This window comes from Danio rerio, chromosome 25 (assembly GCF_052040795.2).
Source record: "Danio rerio strain M-AB ecotype USA chromosome 25, GRCz13ab, whole genome shotgun sequence".
Classification (NCBI taxonomy): domain Eukaryota; kingdom Metazoa; phylum Chordata; class Actinopteri; order Cypriniformes; family Danionidae; genus Danio; species Danio rerio.
Window position 1 is genome coordinate 29,402,118 of NC_141045.1, and position 26,369 is coordinate 29,428,486.

The 26,369-nt window shown below is 37.1% G+C and overlaps 1 protein-coding gene across 2 annotated transcripts in view; it reads left to right on the forward strand.

Moving 5' to 3' along the window:
• Positions 1-26,369, forward strand: part of grm8b (glutamate receptor, metabotropic 8b) — a 332,946-nt gene that overhangs the window by 199,076 nt on the left and 107,501 nt on the right. For both annotated transcript variants that reach the window (XM_087311092.1, NM_001287539.1), the window contains 1 exon segment: positions 24,050-24,250. In XM_087311092.1, coding sequence (XP_087167218.1) covers positions 24,050-24,250 — 201 coding nt within the window.

The window sequence follows — 26,369 nt, forward strand, 5'->3', positions numbered from 1 at the left end:
TATGTCTGACATTGCATCGCTAAGTGATACAATCTCAGCTTGCATCATAAAGGCTGCATCCAGATTGGTTCATTTTGCTCTGGCGACCCCAGATTAATTAAGGGACTAAGCCAGAAAAAGAAAAAAATGAATACATGAAATTTAAAATAAAGATCTGTGAATGGTGTACTCTTAAAAAATCAAATGTAATGGGTAGATGTTACCTTTTTTTTTACAATAATTTACAGTATATGGTATAAAATTATATTCTTTACAACAATATACAGTAAATAGTATAAAATAATAGTAATAACATGAAACGAATATCATTTTACTACCATTTTCAATTAAATTAAATTCAATTCAATAAACCCACAGGTTTAATTATCTTTAGATCGAAGCTCACACACAACAGCCAAACATAAATGCACTTACACAATTAAGATCCTATTTGAATAACCAATGGCAGTAGGAATAAATGTTGTATTTTTTTATCACGTTTTTGCTAAATGGACTTTAACCATCTGCCAGATGGAAGTACTTAAAGGAACAATGTAAAGGATGGGAAAAGTCTTTCACAAAAGTGAAAGGTTTTAGCTGAACCTTTTTTCAATTTATATGTATTTTAGAATATATTCCTGTGATAGCAAAGTTTATTTTTTTAATTTATATATAATATATAATATAATGTTAAAAAAAAAAAAAAAAAACTGACCAGGGACATCTAGGGACATGCAGATGTACCACTCAGTAGTAATGACCTATTAACATTCTCTTGTCTCACGCCAAGAAAAGAAAAACTGCTCAAGTAAATTCTGTGAAATGTTTGGGATCCACTGAAGAGCATCTGGCGTAGGCAGCCTGTTAATAGCACATTTGTTCAGTCCTCTCATGCACCTGCATCATCGTCTTTCAATGTGAAAAGGCATCTAAACGCAAAGTGTCTGTGTTGGGATTGAGTTCCACTCATGGTTCCCGTCTCTTGCCTCAACTCTAATAGCTCTGAGCCCTTTATGCTCAAGTGAAATGAGTGTCCACGGGAAGAATGAAAGCAGGCCAAAGATTTCTGTTAAGTGGAGGGCACTTGAAGACATTTCATAAAGTACACCTTTGTCCGTGTTTTCTTGAAAGTATCAAAATTGCATGCTTTTTGCCAAATGTCTCCTGTGAGTCATGGCAGAACTGAATGTCTAACTCCTCATTCTGTTCTTTTTTTGCTCATAGTACGATGAGAGGAATGTATTGTTGAAGTGTGCTGTCATATCAAGTACTTTTGATTCTGAGCGACGTAACCTGTGGAAGAAATTCATATATGGACTGAAACCTTTTCAGAACATTAACTTGATTATCGTTTATGCTAATCCAGGCTTCACGTTCTTCTGTAGAGCATGAACATGTTTAGCATTTCATTAGAAAAGCAACAGTATGGTGCACTAGCAGATTTAAAACATTTTGAGTCTCATTCATGAAACATTTGTAAATATAGAAGTAAATTCTTCTAAACTGCTTGTAAAATGTACCTTCCTCTCCAGATTAATGGACACTTTGTAAACATAACATTTGAGTTAAACAATTATACAGTATGTAAATGAATTCCAATCATTTATAAATATTGCTAGCCACAAGCAGCAATCATCAGGGTCCAAACACCACCCATTTTAAAATTGTTATGGTTGAAATATACTAATCAAACTGATATCAAAATATTGACATTGTTTTGATTTGACATAAAGGGAAGGTGAAATATTTGGCTACAGTAAACCACTTTCAGTGAGGGATTAACTTCTTATTTACCTAGTTACCTCTGATTACTGAAGTAAAAAAAAAAAAAAAAAAAAAAAAAATATATATATATATATATATATATATATATATATATATATTTATTTTTTTATTTATATAAATAAATGTTTGGTTAAAAGTTTCTTTTAACATTTCGCTTGATAAAATGACATACAGGGCGAGGTAGTGGTGCCGTAGGTAGTGCTGTCGCCTCACGGCAAGAAGGTCGTTGGGTCGCTGGTTCGAACCTCGGCTCAGTTGGCGTTTCTGTGTGGAGTTTGCATGTTCTCCCTGCCTTCGCGTGGGTTTCCACCGGGTGCTCCGGTTTCCCCCACAGTCCAAAGACATGCGGTACAGGTGAATTGGGTAGGCTAAACTGTCCGCAGTGTATGAGGAACTAAGCCAACAAGAAAATGAATGAATGAATGAAAATGACATACAAAAGAGACAGCACAGTAGGGATATATGCTAAAATGAATGTGCATTCAATCACTTTGATACAAATTGGTTTTGAATTTGCTTCTTAGCAAATCTAAGCAATAAGAGACTCTGCAGGAGACTTTAAATTAAATATTTTTTTTTAATCTGTTAGTTTCAGTATGAACACTGTCTCAGTGTTTCTGAAATTCTTTTTTAGAAATAACACAATATTTGTTTAATAAATTTGTTTTTGAAATTCTTAAAATTAAAATTGAAATTCTTGAAATTGAAATTCTTTTGTAGAAATAACACAATATTTGTTTAATAAATTTCATGTAATTCATAGTTAGATCATTTGACCTTGGAAGAATTAAGTCAACACTCAAAGTGGATCAAAAAGACATTTTAAAATTGTATCAAAACAATAATGAGTGTTGTTTAATAGTTTTAGGGCAGCTTTGATTTAAGGTTTTGATCCACTTCAATCGTTAACTACTTGTCACCGACTCGGTCCCAGTCATTCCCCTCGCTGGCCAGCAGAGGTCATCATCACCGGACTTTTGACATTACGACATTGCCACTGACTGATTGGCACATACACCTGCAGCACATTTCCCAATCACTCAGCTCACACATATAAGCAGCACACACACAGACGCTGCTTCGGTGTGAAGTCTTGTTCTGCCCCGGCTAACACTGAGCGTTTCTGATCCTTGCCTGCTTTCCCGTTGATAACCTTGGACTGTATCTCAACTTTGTCTTGTCTGCCGCCTAACCTGAACTCTAGCCTGTATACCGACTTTGATCCTCGCCGCCTGCCTTTGACCCATGCCTGAGTACTCACCTTGTGTTTGCCTGCCGCCAGCCCTTTGACTAACTACAACTGTGTTTGATGTGAGTTCGCACACGGTTAACATCTGTGTGCTTACTGTTATTAAACTCTGTTTAATAAATATACTGCAAATGGATCCCTCTGTGTCAGACCCTTCGTTACACTACTGTAGATAAAAAAAATATATATAAATTTTTTTTTATTACAGGTGTCTTAACAAATCTGAGCACATTCAGACATTGTTGGGATCTAGAAAAAAATATTAGGTAAAGTTCAAATTTTTATGTTGTTTGTTTTCCCTTTTTAGAAGAAACGTTGGGGAAAATGTGACATTTCATTACAAAAACGTAAAGAAACTTATTGAAATGTTGTCATTCATTCCTAAAAATAGAAAAATGGACTAAAGAAGCAATGTGAGACTGTAAAGTTATTGTGTACAGCATATTGGGTCATAGCCATATCACCCTGCAGCCCAAGACGGGTTACTTACTGAAGCTAAGCAGAGCTGTGCCTGGTCAGTACCTTTATGGGGGACTACTTGGGAAAAGGTTGCTGTGGGAAGTGGTGTTAGTGAGACCAGTAGGGGGCGCTCAACCTGTGGTCTGCATGAGTCCAAATGCCCCAGTAAAAGTGAAGGGGACACTACACTGTCAGAGGACGCAGTCTTTCAGAAGAAACATTAAATCGAGGTCCTGACTCTCTGTGGTCATTAAAAACCCCATGGCACTCCTTGTAAAGAGTAGGGGTCTAACCCCGGTGTCCTGGCCAAAGTCCCTCAATTGGCCCTTACGATCATGGCCTCCCAATCATCCCTATCCACCGAATTGGCTCTATCTCCACTTCACCAATAGTTGGTGTGTGGTGAGTGCACTGGCGGCATTGTCCTGTGGCTGCCGTCGCATCATCCAAGACAAGTGGATGCTGCTCACTGGTGGGGGTGTGGAGAGACCCCCCCCCCTCATGATTGTGAAGCGCTTTGGGTGTGTGGCCATAAACAATAAATGCGCTATTTAAATACACATGACATTACATTACATATAGTCTTGAATGAATTAGATAAGGGATATCTAAGTATTAGGATTTCTTTTTTTTTTTTTTTCGTTTTTGATTTGGTGTCTAGGCAGTGCATGCTTCTGTACCTAAAACGAAATAAACATTGTAAAGATGTGATACTTTATTTACCTAAAAAAGTGCTGTTTCTTTAAAGGTTAAAGATTTAAAATGCACAGCAGTAGGTTTATATAATTGAGATGATTTAGGTTTTGAATAAGGACCTCTATATTCCAGCATATCCTTAACCAATGAACAAGCAAGCCTGTTTGCTCCACAGAGCTCGTTTTGCAATTAAAAAAAAACTGTGAATAAGAAGTTGTTAAATGGCAGGTAAATACATAAAAATCCTATTATACAACAAAGTCATTTCATGGCTCTCATTTTAAAGATTAATTGTTGACACTATCACAATTTTTCATGTGCCTGTGCAGAAAATTCATATCACTAACCATTATATCAAAAATGCAGAAGGGTTTTCAGATGAGGTTTAAGTCTATATTGAAGTATGAGATGGCAGTTTTCTTCACGCTGAAGCTGCAAATGAATACACGATTATTAAAACATTGCTGCTACAAATGATGATAAGTGTCATTTGTATGGAGCGAAGTCTGCTAATTTAATCTTGTCAGGTAGCCATCAGGGCTGTCTTCATTAAACATTTTCAAGCTTAGATTTTCATTAAACCTTTGCAATTTAGTGTACTGTGTTTTTGCAATTTAGTGTACTTATGTTCTCTCATACTTTTTCAATCCTGTAAAAAAGCTGGCAGTTTTACTGTTCAAATGCTTGGCCTGATTTGCATTCCTTTTTAATTGGGGAATCAAGCAACATATAAAAAAAAAAATCATGCATCTGACTGTAGTCCAGTAGAACATTACATTAGCACCAGTTCATATAACACATGCCCATGTGTTTTTATTCACATTAAATTGTCATTTTAATAAGGAAAATAAGGGTGTAATCAATGACTTCCATGCTGGCTATGGGGACTCCTCATTACTGTGAATTGTTCTGTGGATTGACACTGACAGATTTTCCCAAAATCCCTAAAAGTCAGTTGAATTATAAATTAGATGCTATCTGTCATTTTACAGCCCCAGTGCAGTTATGAGTTATTTTTCGGTAATATCTTTGTCAGTTGTGGTGAAGCTGTTTTGTCTGTAATGACACTTTTTTGGAGTTTGCTTGTTGAAAGACGATTCTATGGAAATATATAATGTACATTGAACACACGGGCAACGCAGTGGTGCAGTAGAAAGGGTTGTTGCCTCACAGCAAGAAGGTCGCTGGTTCGACCCTCGGCTGGGAAAGTTGCCGTTTCTGTGTGAAGTTTTCATGTTCTCCCTGCGTTCGCGTAGGTTTTCTCTGGGTGCTCTGGTTTCCTCCACTGTCCAAACACATGAAGTACAGGTGAATTGGGTAGGCTAAATTTTTCATAGTGTGTGAGTGTGAATGTGGAGAGTTTAAGTGGTTAACAAGGTTAATTTTCTTTTGCATCAAAACCAGCTAAATCCACTTGTGCTTTTTTTGCAAAAACTTGTAAATACACCTATTGGGACAAGATAGTCTAATTAGTTGTAAAATCACAAAAGATACAATTACATTTATACAAACCATCTAAAACTAAAAATACATGATCTGTCAAGTAAGTGGCAGTTTCCGTTGTGGTAACCACTAATAAATTTGAGACTAAAGGCAAATTAATTAATGACATCATTAAAATTTCAATTGACATTAATTAAATCTGTTGTTATTTTTGATTTTTGATTTTGATTTTGATTTTTTTAGAGCAATGTAAACATTGCAAACATTGTAATAAGCTTGTTAATTTAAAACAATATAGTATAAACACATTGTGAAACATTGTGAAAAAGCTTATCATGCTTAATAATGTATAGTTTTATACATTATATTTATTAAAAAAATAGCTTACATTAGCAAATAAAACACGGTAGGCCTACTGGGCAAATTGGGGATGTCTTCTCAGAAACTTTTAGAAGCTGTCATTCATTCATTCTCACCAAAATCCCAGTCTTGGTCTCTTTTTAATCTCGTTTATCTTCATAGCATCCATGTGTGATAAAAGAAAGGCATCTTTGGCTTTCGTGAAATGGAGTTGCTGTTTAATGTAGCTATAGTAAATCGGACTCATTCAAAGTAGCATCACTGCACAAAAAAGTTATGAATGCATGTTACACTTCCGACTGTACAGCGTGTTTTCTTTTTCTTATAATGCAGTGTTTTGGGGTAAGGGAAATTTTAATTTGCCATTCGCCAACAGTCGGACATTCTCAGTCTAAAAATCTAAATCAAAAGCGAAACTGTCGTCTCATAAAAGCAGGTGCATCAGCGTGCCATTACATTGAAAACATATGATTTGATTCACGCTTTCTGACTGGTTCTTGGAACATAGCGGCTTTAAAGGTAAGTGGCGTTTAGAGGCTTTTGCCAACAAACTGCTATTTCTGAATGCGCTGACTCTGTCATTTAGATGATTTGATGCAAAACTATTTGTTGAACATATACTACTTGCCTACTGCATTGGCTTAATGTCATTAGCTGATTTTTGGCGGATGTGGCATTTAGCGGCTTTTGCATCTGAACTCTTTATATGTTAATATACCAATATAGACACACCACCAGTCAAAATGTTAAGAGTTTTGTTTCAGTATGTTGAGGTACTCTCAACTGTAATGGAATATTAAGTGTAGGCTGTGTTTTTTTATGTAACTACCTTTTAGCTAACTAATAGTTAGAAGGACATGGTCAAGATTATTTTGGCTAAAGCTGTCAAACTGACGTCAACAGAGAAGGACTGCCACTTCTATTGTAAAAGCAAGTGTTCAGATGTTGAATGAAGATTCCCAAAACATTTTTTTAAAAGATTACATTGCATGGTGTATTTTTTTTTTTTTTTACCTAAAGAGCAACAATGTCCATGTGTAGCAAAATAAACATTGCACACAGACTTTAAGATTTGTTTATGCTTAAAAAAATCTACTTACCAAATTTGATCAGAAATATTTAAAATATCTGTCATACATATAAACATACATTACAAGCTCATATAATGTTTTGATTACGTGTCTAGCTTGTACATTCTCATTTGTACAATTTAATATCATTTGCTTATCCCCAATGACAGTTGGGTTTAGGGGTGTTGTTGGGTGCCATGCCTCCTTTTTAAAAATTATACATTTTAGTAAGACTGAACTTAAATTACGACAAATAATTTACGTAAGTAGTTATGTTTCCTCAGGAGATCAAGCTGGAATATACGTTAAAATGTACCTTATTTCTGTGATGCAAAGCAGATTCTTTTGAATGACAATACTGTATCCATCACAGTATGCACAGAAACATAATGTAGTATAAAAATTTATGGAATATGTATCATTTAATATGATACAGTTTTTAATAAAATTTAAAAACTGTAAATTTAAATAAATTAATTTACAGTGAATTTACTGAAATTTATTTGAGCCTGTCATAAGCAAATATTGCCTCTGATGTTTTTTTTCTGTTTGTTTTTTTCTTTCTTTATTCATCTTATGATGAAAGAAAATCTCTGTAATTAATTTGTCATTTATCTAATTTTCTCATCTAACCACAGCTGAGTGGTGTTCATCTGCCGCGGAACAGCAATATGTGTTAGTCTTGTCCAGGGCAAATTGAATTAGCCACCGTAAATGAAGTTTAATTAAGATGCTAGTTTTAATGATCGAGCTCTGTGTCCTCTGTATTGTCACTCATCACTCATTTAGACAAAAGACCCTTCCCTCTCATGCTTCCAGACTTTCTCAGCATTTCTCAATCCCAGATCTGGGACTGATTAGAAGACTAAAGTGTGTTTGGATTGTGTTTTCCACACAGAATGGCTTGGCTTAACTGGATGCATCAAGTTTTGTCATACTGCCTTCCAAGAACCCATTTATAAATGGGTCTGGTTTTCAAAAATAAATATTAAATGAATATTGCTTTTGCTAACTTGTGCTTGTTATTAGATATAGACGCCACAAAATTGATAAGATTACATTTCGATAGTCTTCTGTGCTTATTACTATTGGTGCATGCAACTTTTTTGATCCAGTTTTTATATGAATACCTGGAGATGTTTCTTTACCTATTCGGGGCACAGCCATCCTTATTTATATATAAATGCCCCTTTTTACAATTTTTAAACATATGTTGCATTTATGTACATATCTTTAAAAACTAAACATGAACTTGTATTTTAAGTCTGTTGTTTGCAAATTTTGCATACACTGTATATATACAGTAGACAACATTCAAAGTGAATCAAAAATGTTTTTTAGAGCAATCCTAGGACAAGAATTGGTGTTGTTCTATAGGACAACTTTGGCGAAAGGTTGTGATTCACTTTAAATGTTGACTACTGTCATACTACTGTCATAGTATATATGTTGATAAACTGTATATATATATATATATATATATATATATATATATATATATATATATATATATATAAGTGGGCAAGTTTGAACTTAAAAATGTAGTTTAAATTTCAGCATGCCAGCACTGAGTTCATTTATCATGAATGTAATGTAAAACTTAATTAAAAAAATGAAAAGAGAGTAATTTTGTAATGTCATTTTGTAGCCAGTGGTGCGTTTCCCAAACAACGATGTAACTCGCGGCTGAACTATCATAGGACAATGCATCGTTTGAGAAAAGAACGATGTAGTGACGAGTGTTTCCCAAAACTCTATCGCAGATCTATCACTTGAACCACGTTAGTTATAGCGTAAAACACCCATAATGATGCTCTAAACGGGGTGGAGTAACAACTATTATATTGTTTTACCCAAACACGCATTTAAAATTAAATCCAATATTAGTTTTGTAAAAAACATGGATTGTTTTTCATATTAATTGAAGTATATGTAAAGGGCATATATACAGGTAGGGCCTATGTTTGCTTTACTAATATTATTGAGAAGTTAAACATTACATATTCTATTTTAAAACAAAAAACTTAAAAAAGCTAACGCATATTCTAATATCATATATAAATCATACAAATAAATAAATAAATAAACAAATAAATAGGCTATTTAATATAAACAATACATATTATATTCTTAAACAAAATCACTTACGAAAGCTATCACATATTCTAATATTATATATAAATCGAATAAATAAATAAATAAATAAACAGGCTATTTATTATAAAAAGTATATATTTTAAGTAATTTAATATTTATTATTTATTATGAAATGTAAAAAATCTCACTGTAATAATAATACTAATGATGATGATGATTGTTACCGACTCGGTCCCAGTCATTCCCCTCGCTGGCCAGCAGAGGTCATCATCACCGGACTATTGACATTATGTCATTCTCACAGATTGATTGGCATACACCTGCAGCACATTCCCCAATCACTCACCACACACATATAAGCAGCACACGCACACGCGCGCTGCTTTAGTGTTCTGCCCCGGCTAACACTACTGAGCGTTCTCATCCTTGCCTGCTTTCCTGTTGTGATCTTGCTTCGTTTACTGACCCAGTCCTGCCTACCACCTACCTTGTACCTTTGCCTGAACCCCGACTTTGATCCTCGTCGCCTGCCTTGAACTCTAGCCTGTTTACCGACTCTGATACTAGCCGCCTGCCTCTGACCCATGCCTGCATACTCATCCTGTGTTTACCTGCCGCCAGCCCAACGACGATATACAACTGTGTTTGATGTGAGTTTGCGCACGCACAACATCTGTGTGCTATTTGTTATTAAACTGTGTTTAATAAAAATTCTGCAAATGGATCCCTCTGTGTCAGACCCTTCGTTACAATGATGATAATGATTAGTATTATTAATGGGGTTTGCCTTAGGCAAAGTCCATTCTTACTATTGTGCCTGGTTTATTATTCTGTCTTCTTCTTCTTCTTCTTCTTCCGTACACTTTTTCGGCGCGTAACTAGTCCCGCAGCTTTCGTCCCAGACCCTTGAAAGTGGGCTCAAATCGTGCGGCTTTATCGGGAATGGTGTGCTATGACTTTTATAAGGCATTGACTCAAAACGCATTGACTCAACATTACGCCCAACTTTGACAGATTATAGCGCCAAGTGTGAAATTCATAGAAATATGGGATTCACAGCATCTGTAGGGGGTTGCAGCCTAAGTGAGAACATACCTCGCAAGGGGGTAAAAGTTGCACCCCTGGGGCTCTAGGACGTCCCAAAGTGCTCCCATTGACTAACACGGGCCCCATTGACTCCCATTCATTTTTCTAGAAGAGCACTAAACGCGCCGCGAAATGGGACGACCTTTAAAGCGTTATAGCGCCAAGTGTGAAATTCGTAGAAATATGGGATTCGCAACATCTGTAGGGGGTTGCAGCCTGTATGAGAACATACCCCAAAAAGGGGTATAAGTTGTACCCCTGGGGTGCTAGGACGTCCCAAAGGGGTCCCCATTGACTTTACATGGCCCATTGACTCCCATTCATTTCTGACTCACATGTCAATCACATTACATAGCAGTGTCATACAGACTTGGGGGTTGGCTTACTTGACTGAGGCAACCAATCAGCATCTCAATATGATTTTGAAGCTCACAAGCCACGCCCCCCCAAACCATTTAAAGACCCTTAATAACTGCCCCATTGACTTAACAGGGGGTGGGATGTCCCATTGCACATCCCATTGACTTCCATTATAAAGGTCACACATCTATAACATTACATAGGAGTGTCATAGAGACATGGGGGTGGGCTCATTTGACTCAGAAAACCAATCAGCATCACAATATGATAATGAAGCTCACAAGCCACGCCCCTAAATTGATCCCTTAGACTTCTATTATAATTGGGCTAGATGCATATCTTTGCTTAGCAGTGTCCTATTGACTTGGGGGATGGCTCATCTGACTCAGACAACCAATGAGCATCTCAATATGATAATGAAGCTCACAAGCCACGCCCCCAAACTGGTCCCATAGACTGCCATTGTAACTGGCCTATATGCATATCTTTGCATAGCAGTGTCCAACTGACTTGGGGGTTGGCTCATCTGACTCAGATAACCAATGAGCATCTCAATATGATAATGAAGCTCACAAGCCACGCCCCCAAACTGGTCCCATAGACTGTCATTATAACTGGCCTAGATGCATATCTTTACATAGCAGTGTCATAGAGACATGGGGGTTAATTTATTTGACTTAGACAGCCAACCACATTCAAGTTCACTCTGTAACCTCGCCCATAGCAACAAAACAGAGTACCCTAGCAACCAATCATCAACAGCTATATCTCAGCATCGGAACATCGTAGAGACTTGGTGATTGGCTCGTTTGACTCATGCTAGCAAACGGAACTTCCTATATGCTACACATGCTAGCAGTGACTAGCTACATGCTAATACTGACTAGCCAAGTACTGTAACTTGCTAGAAATGCTTACTAAGTGTAATTATTTCAACAGACATGTATGTTAGGCTTGCCTAGTAACCACCCAGGGTACCCTAACAACTGCCTAGCAACCACCCAAATTACCCTAGCAACCGCCTAGCAACCACCTAGCAACCGCCTAGTAACGTCTTAGTAAGGGCCTAGCGACCACTCAGGACACCCTAGCAACCGCCTAGCAACGCCTTAGCAACCACTCAGAATACCCTAGCAACCACAAAGCAACACCTTAGCAACCACCTAGCAACCACTAAGGACACCCTAGCAACCGCCTAGCAACACCTTAGCAACCACCTAGCAACCACTCAGAACACCCTAGCAACCGCCTAGCAACACCTTAGCAACCACCTAGCAACCACTTAGGACACCCTAGCAACCGCCTAGCAACGCCTTAGCAACCACTTAGAATACCCTAGCAACCACCTAGCAACACCTTAGCAACCGCCTAGCAACCACTTAGGACACCTTAGCAACCGCCTAGCAACACGCTAGCAACCACCTAGCAACCACTCAGGACACCCTAGCAACCGCCTAGCAACACCTTAGCAACCACCTAGCAACCACTTAGGACACCTTAGCAACCACCTAGCAACACCTTAGCAACCACCTAGCAACCACTCAGGACACCCTAGCAACCGCCTAGCAACACCTTAGCAACCACCTAGCAACCACTCAGGACACCTTAGCAACCGCCTAGCAACACCTTAGCAACCGCCTAGCAACCACTCAGAACACCCTAGCAACCACCTAGCAACACCTTAGCAACCACCTAGCAACCACTCAGGACACCCTAGCAACCGCCTAGCAACACCTTAGCAACCACCTAGCAACCACTTAGGACACCCTAGCAACCGCCTAGCAACGCCTTAGCAACCACTTAGAATACCCTAGCAACCACCTAGAAACACCTTAGCAACCACCTAGCAACCACTTAGGACACCTTAGCAACCGCCTAGCAACACGCTAGCAACCACCTAGCAACCACTCAGGACACCCTAGCAACCGCCTAGCAACACCTTAGCAACCACCTAGCAACCACTTAGGACACCTTAGCAACCACCTAGCAACACCTTAGCAACTACCTAGCAACCACTCAGGACACCCTAGCAACCACCTAGCAACACCTTAGCAACACCCTAGCAACCACTCAGAACACCCTAGCAACCATTCAGAACACCCTAGCAACCAAAACAAATACATTGTACATCATCGATTTGCCACGCAAACCCCATTCACATTTCCTTTAGGAAATGTACAATTCTAGTTATTATTATTATATAGCAGGATATTTATTTATTTATTTATTTTCAAAAGTCTACTTTTACAGCTTGACGCATGCAAACCACAGCAGAAAGTTCTAACCAACAGGTCCATGTCATATACAGTAAAGATACTTAATAACCCACTATAAATTAAAAGAATTAACGTTTTCAAAGTGCACTGCGAAGGGAGCACAATTGTAAGCATGAAGATCGCTAAAACTGAACTGAATTACACTTAACAGAGATTACATTAATGCTTTTTTTATTTTTAATAATTCCTGCTTTGAATGTTAGAATGTTCTAAATGAATAGGGCATAGGGGGGATAAGTGGGAATAGAACACAGCCAGGAACAGCTCCAGAGGTGTAGTTTCAAGTGCTCAAGTTTGCGACGCAGTTTGTGAATGTTAGTTGGAGCGATGGACTTGCCAAACAGCATATCAACAAATTATGTTTGTAACAACAGAACTTGCGACCTTAGTTTGCTAACCATGGTTTTTGGAAACACACCCCAGGCCAAGTTTTCCCGCTTACAGTCACCCCAATCACAATGATCGCCTTTACTTGATTTTTAATCAGACCTGCACGCCATCCCCAGCCATTCACACCAGCCCATAAAACCCAGCACTCTGTTCATTCAGTTTTAAGCCTTGTTGATTGACTGAAGGACAAACGCTCACAGGCATTTCAATCTATATTTCTCGAAGTATTACTTACATTCCTCTTACCATGTTATCTCCAGCGTTCCTCGTCTCTCTTACTCCTACTGTGGTTCCCTCCTGGTCTCGTCTGGTGTTAGTTTCCCGCTCCCTTCCTTCATCCTGGTTCCATTCATCCTCTGGGCCCAGTTTTTCAAAAGGTTTATTCCGGATAAAATTGATCCAGATTTAGTAATTCAGTTTTTGCGATCCGTGATCACGTAATCCAGCTTACTTTTTGAGACAGTTTTTCAAAGCAACATCAGATTGGATCAATCTGATCCGGATAGGAACTTTTCAGGATCACTAAATCTGGATAACCAGTGCTCAAACAGCATAGGACATCACAATGTAGAACTATAGATATGTAAAGAGCAACAAGTAGAATAGCCAGCGTGGGGCCAATATAACTTTATTTTTATTTGAAATGAAAGCTAAAAAAAAATTTATAATTCATAAAATAATAAATAATAATAAAAACAAGAAAAACCCCACCCCATCCTCTTTCAGCAGTCCACTCATCTGAGACCTACAACACTGTACATTGAGGGTCTTTATAATAAGTTTCAAATATAGATGTAAATAAAAAAAAGACTTGATGTCAAAAACTCCACAATAATTTCAGACTTCCTCATCTGATGTGGAGAGACCAGCTTGTCTGAGCGTAGCCTTTAGGAGGCGAATCAAGTCATTGGCCTTGGTTTGCTGCAGTTTGGTCAGAGTCAGTTGTTTCTCTGCCAGACAAAGCTGTGCTTCTGCCCTTTCAGTCTCTTGTTGAAAGTGATTTCAAAAATCAGCGATTGCCATTCTTTGCAATTTTTTTTTGTTATTCAGTAATCAGTGCATGCATCACTAATACATATTCTAAAAAGAAAAATGTTTTCCATTGTGATGTATATATATGTATGTATATGTATGTATGTATGTATGTATGTATGTATATCAATTAGTGACAGAATAAAATTGAATGTTTTTGGTCAGTTTTGACAGCTGTTTGGGGGGTTATTTTATGAGGCCAAACTCTTTCTACTTTGCTGTAGGCCTATACCAGGGGTCGGCAACCCGCGGCTCTAGAGCCGCATGCGGCTCTTTAGCGCTGCCCTAGTGGCTCCCTGGAACTTTTTCAAAAAATGTTTGAAAATGAAAAACGATGAGGGAGGAAAATATATTTTTTGTTTTAATATGGTTTCTATAGGAGGACAAACAATCTTAACGTTTTCCAATGCAGTAAAAGTGTGTAGAATATTTCATTTCAACATTTCTGTCAACGAAGATTTGCGTCATAGCCTGCGACACACGTTTCTATCAGCAGGGCGGGATGCCCGGCAGGTAGCTGTTGTAAACAAACCGGCGGCTGTGTGATGCGCCATGGAGCGCAAGCTGTCTTTGCCAAAGATGTACAGCGGGGCACGCTTTCTCATTTTCCCTCCCTAAGAGAATTCTAAGAAGCCTATCCCGATCACTCACTCAACGGTAATTATTTACAAGGTGCGATCGTTGATATGCAAACCCCTAACCCCAACCGCCATTGGGGGAAAAGCAAATCGTACTAAATTGTACGAATTAGATCGTACGAATTCATACGAATTAGCCACTAAATGAAAAAGTTACGAATTGCCGTGAGATTGTGTTGGTTGAGCACATTCCCAGGAATGACTCGAGCTGATCTTGAAATGGAAATGGCAGACTGCGTTTTATTGCACTGTTTGTTGCCCAGATAAGGGGCACGTTGCACGTTAATTTTGATGTTGTTTTTTGGAATCCTCAAAATAAAAAAAAAAAACATTAAAAAATCTGATTTCTTTATTGCATTTCTTTAATTTCATCAAAACAAAACATAATGCAATAATATTGTAATGAAGTTAAACTTGATCATTAAACATAATTCATTAATATTGTAATGAAGTTAAACTTGATAATTAAACAATGCATTAATATTGTAATGAAGTTAAACTTGATAATTAAACATAATGCATTAATATTGTAATGAAGTTAAACTTGATCATTAAACATAATGCATTAATATTGTAATGAAGTTAAACTTGATCATTAAACATAATGCATTAATATTGTAATGAAGTTAAACTTGATCATTAAACATAATGCATTAATATTGTAATGAAATTAAACTTGATCATTAAACATAATGCATTATTATTGTAATGAAGTTAAACTTGATCATTAAACATAATGCATTAATATTGTAATGAAGTTAAACTTGATCATTAAACATAATGCATTAATATTGTAATAAAGTTAAACTTGATAATTAATCATAATGCATTAATATTGTAATGAAGTTAAACTTAAACATTAAACATAATTCATTAATATACTGTAATTAAGTTAAACTTGAGATGGCATTGTACAACAGAGTAGTCACGTGGCGCGTCATTCTCTACAGGATGCACTGCAGGGAAATGAACATTTAATCATGAAGGCTCAGTATGTATTTGTAGCCAACGAAGTCATTTTTATAGTAGGCTAATATAGCTAATATAAATACATACAGCATGTGTTGCCATCATTATAAGGCTTATATAAGGCTTTTAATTTTTTGCGGCTCCAGACATATTTGTTTTTGTTTTTTTTTGGTCCAATATGGCTCTTTCAACATTTTGGGTTGCCGACCCCTGGCCTATACTGAAAGGCTGAATACATTAAAGCCTATACTATAGCCTGACAGATGAACAAATAAAATTAAAACCTTATGAATAAATAGTATATCTACTATATACTGCCTGATCCAAAAATAGTATTATTTAATACATTTTTTAAGTTTTCATTACATTTTGGACATGAAATCCACGTTAAATCCACCCTTCTGATGGGATCAGTTTAATCCAGGTTTTTTGGATCAAAGTGATCCAGATCCTACAAAAAAAGGTCTGAAAAACCCAAACTAAAGGTTTGATCCGGATCAAAACCAAGATTGGATTAAGTGATCTAATCCGATTACGTAATCCGTTTTTTCTTTTGAAAAAAACATTTTCAAGATTTGATCCGATCACTTATCCAAAATCCTAGTGGATTACTTTTGAAAAACCGGGCCCTGGTGCCACAATATCATTAGATCCACTACTTCAACTCCAAAATGCAATATACTCTTGTTTGGTTACTTTTATCACTGCTGTCAACAAGCTGTTTACTATTTACTCATAGTTCTGGTCTCTGTCCACCCACTTCGAATGGTATCACTCGATTGAATGGGCTTTCTCAGTGGTTATTAGCTTTAGCTGATATGAGCCAGTAGGGCCCTTCTACATCTACTGATATACATGGTTAAACAGCTATACTAATGGAGAGGACTCTAGATTCAGGTCTGTTTTTTTTTTACTGTGAAAGTTGGCTTTATAGGGTTATGGTCTGGGTAGACATTAATAAAATTCAATTAATGCAAAGTTTTATTAATAATATAAACAATTCTGATGATTAATTAGTTATACTAATAGAGAAGACTCCAGATCTGTTTTTACATTACCATGATGGTTGGTTGGGTTTAGAGATGGGGTAGAAGTTAATAAAATACAATTAATGGGAAATTTAATAAATAATATAAATAACTCTAGTTAACTTTCAGCTGCAGCCGTATGTGATCTGGTTAACCACGTGAATGAATAACAGCTTTCTGAGCTTACCAGTAGGGACAGAAGGCCCCCACTAGCCCATATCTATTAGCTGATAACCACTAATAATGCCCATTCAATTGAGTGATCAAATTCGAATCGGCTGCTCCGTCCTCCTTCTGACACATTTCTGCTAAAATTGTGCAGAAATCATATAAAAAAAAATTAATGCTTGCAGAGCTTCAATTAACATGTCAGAAAAGAGAGTGATTAAATGCATAAAAACACTGTTTGACCAACGCATATGTGAATAATAATGGCTCACTTCTCTGATTTGGTGCAATTTGAATCGTCCATAAGTTCATGTGGTCCGAGCATGAGACCACCCCTATCCGGTAGACTTGAGTTTGGTTTTTTGGTGTGACTGCGGGTGTACTTACACTATGTACAGTTGCTTTAAATCGGGCCGATGCACGCTTGTCTCCCCTCCTGTCTGCCTCACAATACATTCCGGCCTGGTCATACTTGTCATATAGCGATGATGCACTCTTCAGTAAGTGCTTTTGCTCAGCACAGTGGATATTTCTTTAGTTATATTGTTTTGGTTGTTTGGAATGCAGTGACACGCAGTCAAATATTTCGTCAAACAGATCAGCCACCTTTGACACTCATAAACAACCATAAAGTCCCTTAAAAGTCACATCTCGTCTTCAGTTTTTGCATTCACACTACAAGAATACCACGCCTGAGCCCAAGTGAACCACGCTCTGGCACACCTCTTCCAACCGGGCCAGGGCCGGCCAACTGAACCGTGCCTTAGCCTAATTCAGAGCACTCACACTTATCAAACGATCCAGGAAACAGGCAGGGCATGGTTCGGATAGCATAGTGTGAGTACGCCCTGCAACTCCATCTGTGCATACAGAAATTTATTTTACATTCTTATTCCAAACCACAATGCATGGCAAAGTTGCACAAGCCTATGTACTACTGTATGTTTACATCCAAATAAATTAAATCTGGAATGCAAAAGCGTATAGGGTCATATCTGTCATGTGCAACCCTGCATATAACAGTATATACTGCATCAGGTTACATTGTTACAGCAGTTGGTGGTAACAAAAGAGCCTTTGTGTGTAAATCTTTAACAAATTTTTTCAGACAGCTTGTTCAAAACTATGATTTTCTGGATTTATTTAGATTATATCTTTAAAACATTACCTCAACTTAAGTATAGTGAGTAATTGAGTGATTGAGTAAGTGAATTTAATTAATGTACTTTTTAAAAAAAAATTAATATTGAAATCTTTTTTTAAAATGTACATTGCTGATGTACTAAAGTTAATTAAATTAAAATAAGAATATAACTAAAACTTGTGCAGTATATAGAATATAACTAGTCATACATTACTTTAACAACTTTAACAACAACAAATCAGAAATTCTTTTATATCCTTATATACTGGTAATCATAGCTTGTTAACTTAATTTTTTTTTTTTATGAAAAAATTTAACACTGTAAGGTCAATAGAGTCTTATTTAAAGTTCATAGCCCATGTCATTTGTTGAGATAAACTATTTGGTTTGCAGCATTCTTTGAAGATACTGTATCCACCTTAATGTGGCTGAACCCAGGTGATTCATTAAACCAACAAGACGAGTAAGTGCTCCCACTGCTGAAGTAAAAGCTTCCCATTTAGTTGAGTTGTAGACCTTGGTTCACCACAGAGACGCATTGTATTTTATTCTCTCTAAATGAGTTTCAATAAATTCTAGCCTGACAACTTCAATGATTGAACGCTCTCCTTGAACCTATTAATTTGCTCTTTGCTTCTGACCTTAAAGCCCTCATTGTTAATTTACACAAGATTTAAAATGAATGGGAAAATGTATGTAATACACTCCACAATTAATCTTCGATATAATAAAGTGATGACAGGATTGGCATTTAAGATTATACATATGATAGACCTTTATCAATATTCAATTATTCAATACATTGTGATAATAGACATGAACAATATTGATATTATGGGCAAAATACCTACAAAAATCACTTTTAAAATACGGTGAATAATTATTTAACATTCAAACATTTAGAGATGTTCAGACTGTTGTATTGGTGCTGATACTGATAAGATATGAAACATTTTAAACTTTACTGACACTAAAGATTTGTTCAAACTCAGAGTTAGACAGAAAGATATGAAGTAGCTGGTTGAGTTATTTTACTTTGGATTCACAATAGTTTTTTTTTCTTCTTTTTTTGTCTTATACCTAACTTAAGTGAAAATGTAATTTCAATCAGCATTAAAATATATACAGTGCACTCGGAAAGTATTCATAGTGCTTCACTTTTCCCACATTTTTTATGTTACAGCCTTATTCCTTAATTTATTAAATTCATTTATTTCGTCAAATATCTACACACAATACCCCATAATGACAATGTGAAAATAGACTTTTTTTGAAATTGTTGCAAATTTAGAAAAATAAAACACTTTAAAAATCACATGTACATAAGTATTCACAGCCTTTGCTCAATACTTTGTTGATGCACCTTTGGCAGCAATTACAGCCTAAAGTCTTTTTGAAAATAATGCCACAAGATTGGCACACCTGTTTTTGGTAATTTTTGCCCATTCTTCTTTGCAGTACCTCTCAAACTCTATCAGGTTGGATGGGAAGGAACGGTGTACAGTAATTTTCAGATATCTACAGAGATGTTGAATAGGATTTAGATCTGGGCTCTGGTTGGGCCACTCAAGGACATTCACCGAGTTGCAGTAAAGCCACTAAATTGATATTTTGGTGGTGTGCTTTGGGTCATTTTCCTGCTGGAAGATGAACCATTACCCCTGTCTGAGGTCAAGAGCACTCTGAAGCATGTTTTCATTCAGGATGTCTATATACATTGCTGCATTCATCTTTCCCTCTATCCTGAATAGTCTTCCAGTTCCTGCTGCTAAAAAACATCCCGACAGCATGATGCTGCCATCACCATGCTTCACTGTAGAGATGATATTAGCGTGGTAATGAGTTCATGGTTTTCTCCAAATGTAACACTTGGCATTTACTCAGAAAAGTTCAATTTTAGTCTCATCAGACCAGAGAATTTTGTTTCTTATGACCCTTCTCCCCGATCACTCAGCTTAGATGGCCGACCAGTTCTAAGAAGAGTCCTGGGGCTTCATGTACGAAAACTTGCATTGAAATCATACTAAAACATTGCGTATGCACAAAGGTGTAAATGTGCATACGCAGTAAAAAAATCAGATGTATGAAACACTGCGTACGCCGAATCACACGCATATTCTCTTTGTACATCCGAATGAATGTAAAACTGAGCGCAACATGCACGAGCGCAAAACCCCTCCCTGATCCTCCCTGTATGAATATGCTAATGACTCTACTTTGGCAAAACCCAACGAAACAGCAATGGCAAAAGCAAGCAAAAACAGAAACTTTAAACAGAATGTGAATTGGAGGTGCTGCTTTCAGAGGTAGACCAGTGAAAAAAAGTGTTATTTGCAAGTTTGTCCTCCGGAACTAATAACAAAATAAAAAAATTGAGTGGGAAAGTTCAGCTGATGTGGTTAACACAGTTGGATCTGAACATTGCACTGAATTTTACAGCCAAAAATTTAACAGCATGAGTGGTGTAGCTTGTAAAACGCAATGGCAACATGTTTTGATACATTCGAGCATGAACTCGATTCGAATCCAGCGTCTGATGAACTCATTCCTCTATCCCCCACTACATATCAGATTTTGCCTACTCTTCATCACGAGGAAGACAAGTAGAAATCATTAATAAGTCTGTGCATCATATTTTATTTGCACATTTATTGAATGTAATTTTTTCTGACTCACATATCCTATGCAAATTCATCTTCAGATGGCACCTTAATAGCAATGTGTGTGCAGTAGATCGCTCCGATTACATTGGGCAAACCGGCGACCGCTGCAAGTTGCAATTTAATGTTTGGCTGGTCAGCTGCATGGTATGGAAACCTTGTATACCTGCTAGACATGCGGATAAACCAGTATCATACAGCTGCCAATGCACAGCTCAAATACACTTTGTAGTGTGCAATTTAAAGAGCCCATATTATGGGTTTTTGAAAATTCCCCTCCATGTAGTGTGTAACACAGCTCTAAGTGAAGTGAAGTATCCAGCTAAGGCTTAAATCTGTAAGAGTACAGTGTTTAAAACAGTTGATTCATCTATAAAAGAGTCGACTCATAGTGCTTCAAACGATCGCCTTGATACCGAGTCATTAGGTGTTTTGCCATGACGTACGAACGAAACCAAGTTATTCACGTGCACACGCAAACCCGGGAGATTTCAAACCTGAGGCCCCGCCCTTTGATGCAGAAACGCAGACACACACACACACCCACAAACACACGCACACAAACATGCCGGTCAATTGAAGTCACACTGCAGATGGATATTATATCGAGTCTCTACCCAAAGATGAAACCTCAGCATTATAACCAAGCAGTTGGAAACTACTGGAAGCTTCTGCAAACTACATGCTACAAAGAATACTTCATCGGCGTTTGTTAAAGGAAGGATCAGTAAAGAGTAACTTACTGATGGATGTCAGGATGGGTTTCTTCCTCCATTTCTCAAGTGTAAGTATGTGAGATTAAAGTTGTTGCCTCGTTGACTCTAGCTTGCAAATGTATTTAGTTGTGATTTATTACTTGTAACCGCGTGTACTGTATCAGGTTAACTGGCTATATTCTCTTATCGCGTGCTGCTTTGTTTATGGAGCTCCATGGACGAGGGTAGTGTGTGTGTGCGTGCGCTGTCGTCCGGAGGTATGTGTGTGTGTGTGTGTGTGTTTGTGTGAGCGGACGATGGCAATGTGTGTGTGTGTGTGTGTGTGTGTGTGTGTGTTTGTGTCTGTGTCTGTGAAAAGAGCAGAGTGAGACAAGCTTGCATATCTCCTCGACAGTTTTTGGAGTTTTTGCTCAATAAAATAGTTAATCATCTGAATTTTCAAGTCCATCGACTGTATGTGCATTGACCCACTGGCAGTTGAAATCCACGCCTACACTATCGAGCGTGTATGAACTGTGATTACTTTTATATTGCTGATTAGCTGTTGTGCATTTTACTCTCTGACTGAAGGCAGTCGACCAATTGCAACAGACTGTCATTGGTCCAATCAGCGCAGATAAGCTTCGCGCTAAGGAGAGGTTTGGGAACAAATGAATCACTTGACGATTCATACCGGAGTCGCTGGGATAATTAGGTAAAAATAAATGCAAATTATGAGACCATGAAAGTGTTTTTTGACCTTGCATGCATATTAGACTGTTGTTGGAGACCCTTACAACCAAGATATGACCCTATTTCATGTATAATATGGACTCTTTAACACAGCTGCCTCTAGGAGTCGCCAATGGAAATAATACAGACACACACAAGAAATGCACGTACGCCAGACATGAAGTTGGCGTGGACCAGCGCACATTCCCACGTTCATTTCATTGTTAATAAATCCAAACGTGAACGTGAAACCTGGCGTACACAAAGTTTTTGTGCGTACGTAACGTTGATACATGAGGCCCCTGGTGGTTCCAAACATCTACCACTCATGGATGATGGAGGCCACAGTGCTCATTGCAGAGCAGCAGAAACTTTTCTGTAACCTTCCCAACCTTGTGCCTCGAGATAATTCCTTTGTCTTTATGCTTGGTTTGTGCTTTAACATGCACTGTGGGAGCTTATATGAACAGGTGTATGCCTTTTCAAAGTATTTACCACAGGTGAACTCCAATTAGGCTGCTAAAATAACTCAAGAATGATCAGTAAAAACAGAATGTACCTGAGCTCAATTTAGAGCTTAATGGCAAAAGCTGGGAATACTTATGTACATCTGATTTTTCTGTTTTTTTTATTTATTTATTTTTTTTATGAATTTGCAACAATAAAAAAAAAATCACATTGTCATTATGGGATATTGTGTGTAGAAGATATATATATATATATATATATATATATATATATTGCATAGCATGGCATAAGTTCATCATCAGACATTAAAGCTTTGTGAGAATTAGTTTAACATGGATTGGGAGAAAACTAAGAATGAATATTACCTGTACAGCATGTATTAATGTTAGTCAAATTTCAACATTTACTAATACATCATTAAAATTCAATGTTATGCTAGATAAGTTAAGAATAAAGTACATCCAGGAGGTTGTTATCGCGAATTAAAAACCAACAGGCTTATAGGCAGCCCGATGAGAATCTTATCAGGCTGTTGTAAAAAACTGAATGACTTTATTCTGTGAAACAACTGTTCTAGTTGTACATTATTTAACTTAAAACATGACTACTTTCCACAAAATATAACAATTAGACACAAAAATTATTGTTCTAAGGCATAATAGTAAATCTTAAAATACAAAGCAAAGCTGACAGAATTTAAACTAGCTGAATAAAACATACACTGACCTATGTATTATTCATTTACAAGACTGCACCAAACAGTCAAAAACTGTGGTGTGACAGACAAGCAGATGAAAACTAATGTGGATGTAGTTTTGTGGATTTAAAGTATGCACTGTTGGTCAATGTGATTCGAAGTTCCCGGATGAGCCTCATTATTGGTTGTTATCTCGGGATAACATATCTTCGAATGTCACGACTGACTAATCAGATTCAAGTATTCCAGACTGCCAGTGAACAATTATTAACAACGTTGACTAAATATGGAAGTAAATTTGTAAATGCATTAAATACATTAACTAATTGAACCTGAAGTGTTCTCAAATGTGTTGGAAATTCTTTTAACTTTTTTATTTTTAATGAATTAAATATGCATAAAAATCATTGCCTCTAACCCAAGAAAGTCAGAAATCCAGAAGTTGCCCAATCAATGTCATTTGGAAATGATAAGAAAAAAAATAATGTATGACAAACACTGTCCTGTAAATATTTAGGCCACATTTTAACACTTTAAAGTTTAGCATTGCACCCTTCTTTTTCTGCAGGCTTGGAGAAGGTTGGCAGGGACTCCACTTATGAGCAAGAGGGGAAGGTGCAATTTGTGATGGATGCGGTGTACGCCATGGCCCACGCGCTGCACCGCATGCATAGGGATCTCTGCTCAGGATATCCAGGCTTATGCCCCCGTATGAGCAACATAGATGGCAAGGAGCTGCTCGGATACATCAGAAATGTCAGCTTTAATGGTGAGAAATATCTACTATTTTAATATATTTTTTTCTGCTTCTTGGTTTAATTGGGTTGTTGATGAAAACCTGATTGTTCAATTAATTATCAAAAATGTAAAAGTCACCTTTGTTAACAACCAGAAATGTTTGTAGTTTGAAATTGTACAGTGTTTGGTTATTTACAACTTTTAGTTTTAGTGTATAATCATTAGGATTATTCTTGCTCCTTAAAATGTTATATATATATATATATATTTAAATAAAACAGGCTTTTTAAAATTGCTTAAACTTCAACAATGAATGATTTAATTCTTATCTTTTTTTAAAAGCTACCGTTTCATTCCAGCCAGTCAGCTTGGTGGGCTTTGTCTGCTTTTATCAATTGTCCATACCCCAGAGCCTCGCATAAGCCCATCAGCAGAAATCCTGTTTTTAAAGTAAGAATAGATAGATTTCTTCAATATCTTCCAGGGACAGAGTGGCTAGGCACATGATGTGCCACTTCTCCTGACTGTCATGTCTCTAGCAGCAAACATTACTGCAGGACAACTGGGTTCCCCCGAACCCAGACTTCTCATAGAGAAGATGGTATCAATTGCATTCAGAGACCGGTTGATCAAATCCATAATTTTTATTGTTTGGAGATTAGGGCAAGGAGATTCACAGAGATAGATTAAAGCAAGACAAGAGTAGCCAGCCAGGAAAGGAGGGAGAGGAAAAAGATGCGACCACCTTCGCAGAGAGCCAAAGAAGAAAAAAAAGTCATGTTGGTGCGCGTCTGGCTAGTACATCTGTGACCAAGACTGTAACCAGTCTTTGTCATGTATCAAGAGTCATGGTATCCATTTATGTGCAGCTCCACAAGTCCGCAATAGTACCACTCAGGCTGTTGCATGCCCAGAATGAAGCATGGGATGGATTAGTGATGGTTTAAGCGGCAATATTATGGCATCCCGGACTTCCAATACTTGTGCTAGATGTGCACCCATTGGTTCAAACATTATATCCTGAAGGCGGTGCTGTGTATCAGGATAATAATACACCAAAACACACAGAAAGACTGCTGACAGGATGGTTTGATAAACATGAAAGTGAAATTGAACATCTCCGAAGTAACCATATCTAGTTGTTTGAGCCGATTTAGGGTGTTTTTGAAGGAGCGCATCATGAAATGTTTTATTTCACCAAAATTGTGTGAACCTGTCCACTATTCTGGTCTGTGTTGCTCCCGATGACTAGTTTTGGTGGAAACATGATAGTTGAGATGCACATTTAATTCTGCATTGAGTTGGGCAGCTGTGGTTTTATGTTTTTTGGGTTAAATCCAGGTTAGCACCCAGACATTCCTTGCCGACAGTTTCCTTCTTGGTGGTATGATGACATAATCCTGGATACTGTTGCTGTAGTTAAATCACAAAAACTATTATTTTTCAAATGCTATTGACATAAAATGTCCATAAATGTGTATAATGATTACAAATATAAAATAATAACAGGTTTAGACACTTATAATTTGCAGATTTCTTGAGATTCATGTTAAATGTTATAATAATAATAATAACAACTTGTTTTTGACAGTGTTTTAATGATTTGTGATTTATTTATAAAACCATGGCAATAAAGAACTGTTGCTATAGTACATGTTTTTTTTTAAGAATGACATGCTATATTCATTCTTTCTCAAAGTGATCTACATAATTATTTGCAAAATGATTATTCAACAGAAATCATTCATTTCCTCATGATTCTCTCACTTGCTCTGCTTTTTCATAGTTTTATCTTTTTCCATTTCTTTCCTCCCTGTATGAACTCCTCACCTCACCTTAATTGGCGCACAACCACGCATCTCTTTTATAGAAACTGCTTTATGCGGCTAAATTTTGTTGCTTCATGCAGATCATCAAACATTCTTCTGTAAAGGGTTTTCTTTTATTTCACAGACTTTCACACATATAGGCTTTTCTTTTTTCACATAACTCACACCAGTGATTTTTCAGCCTTTTCTCTCAATTTAACATATATATTTTTAGCTTTTTCTTTTAGGTAGAGGATTTTTTTTTTCAGTAATAAAACAGACGCCATGTCATACCTGTCAACATTGGGGTGTAAAAATAAGGGATATGCCCACCATAATAAG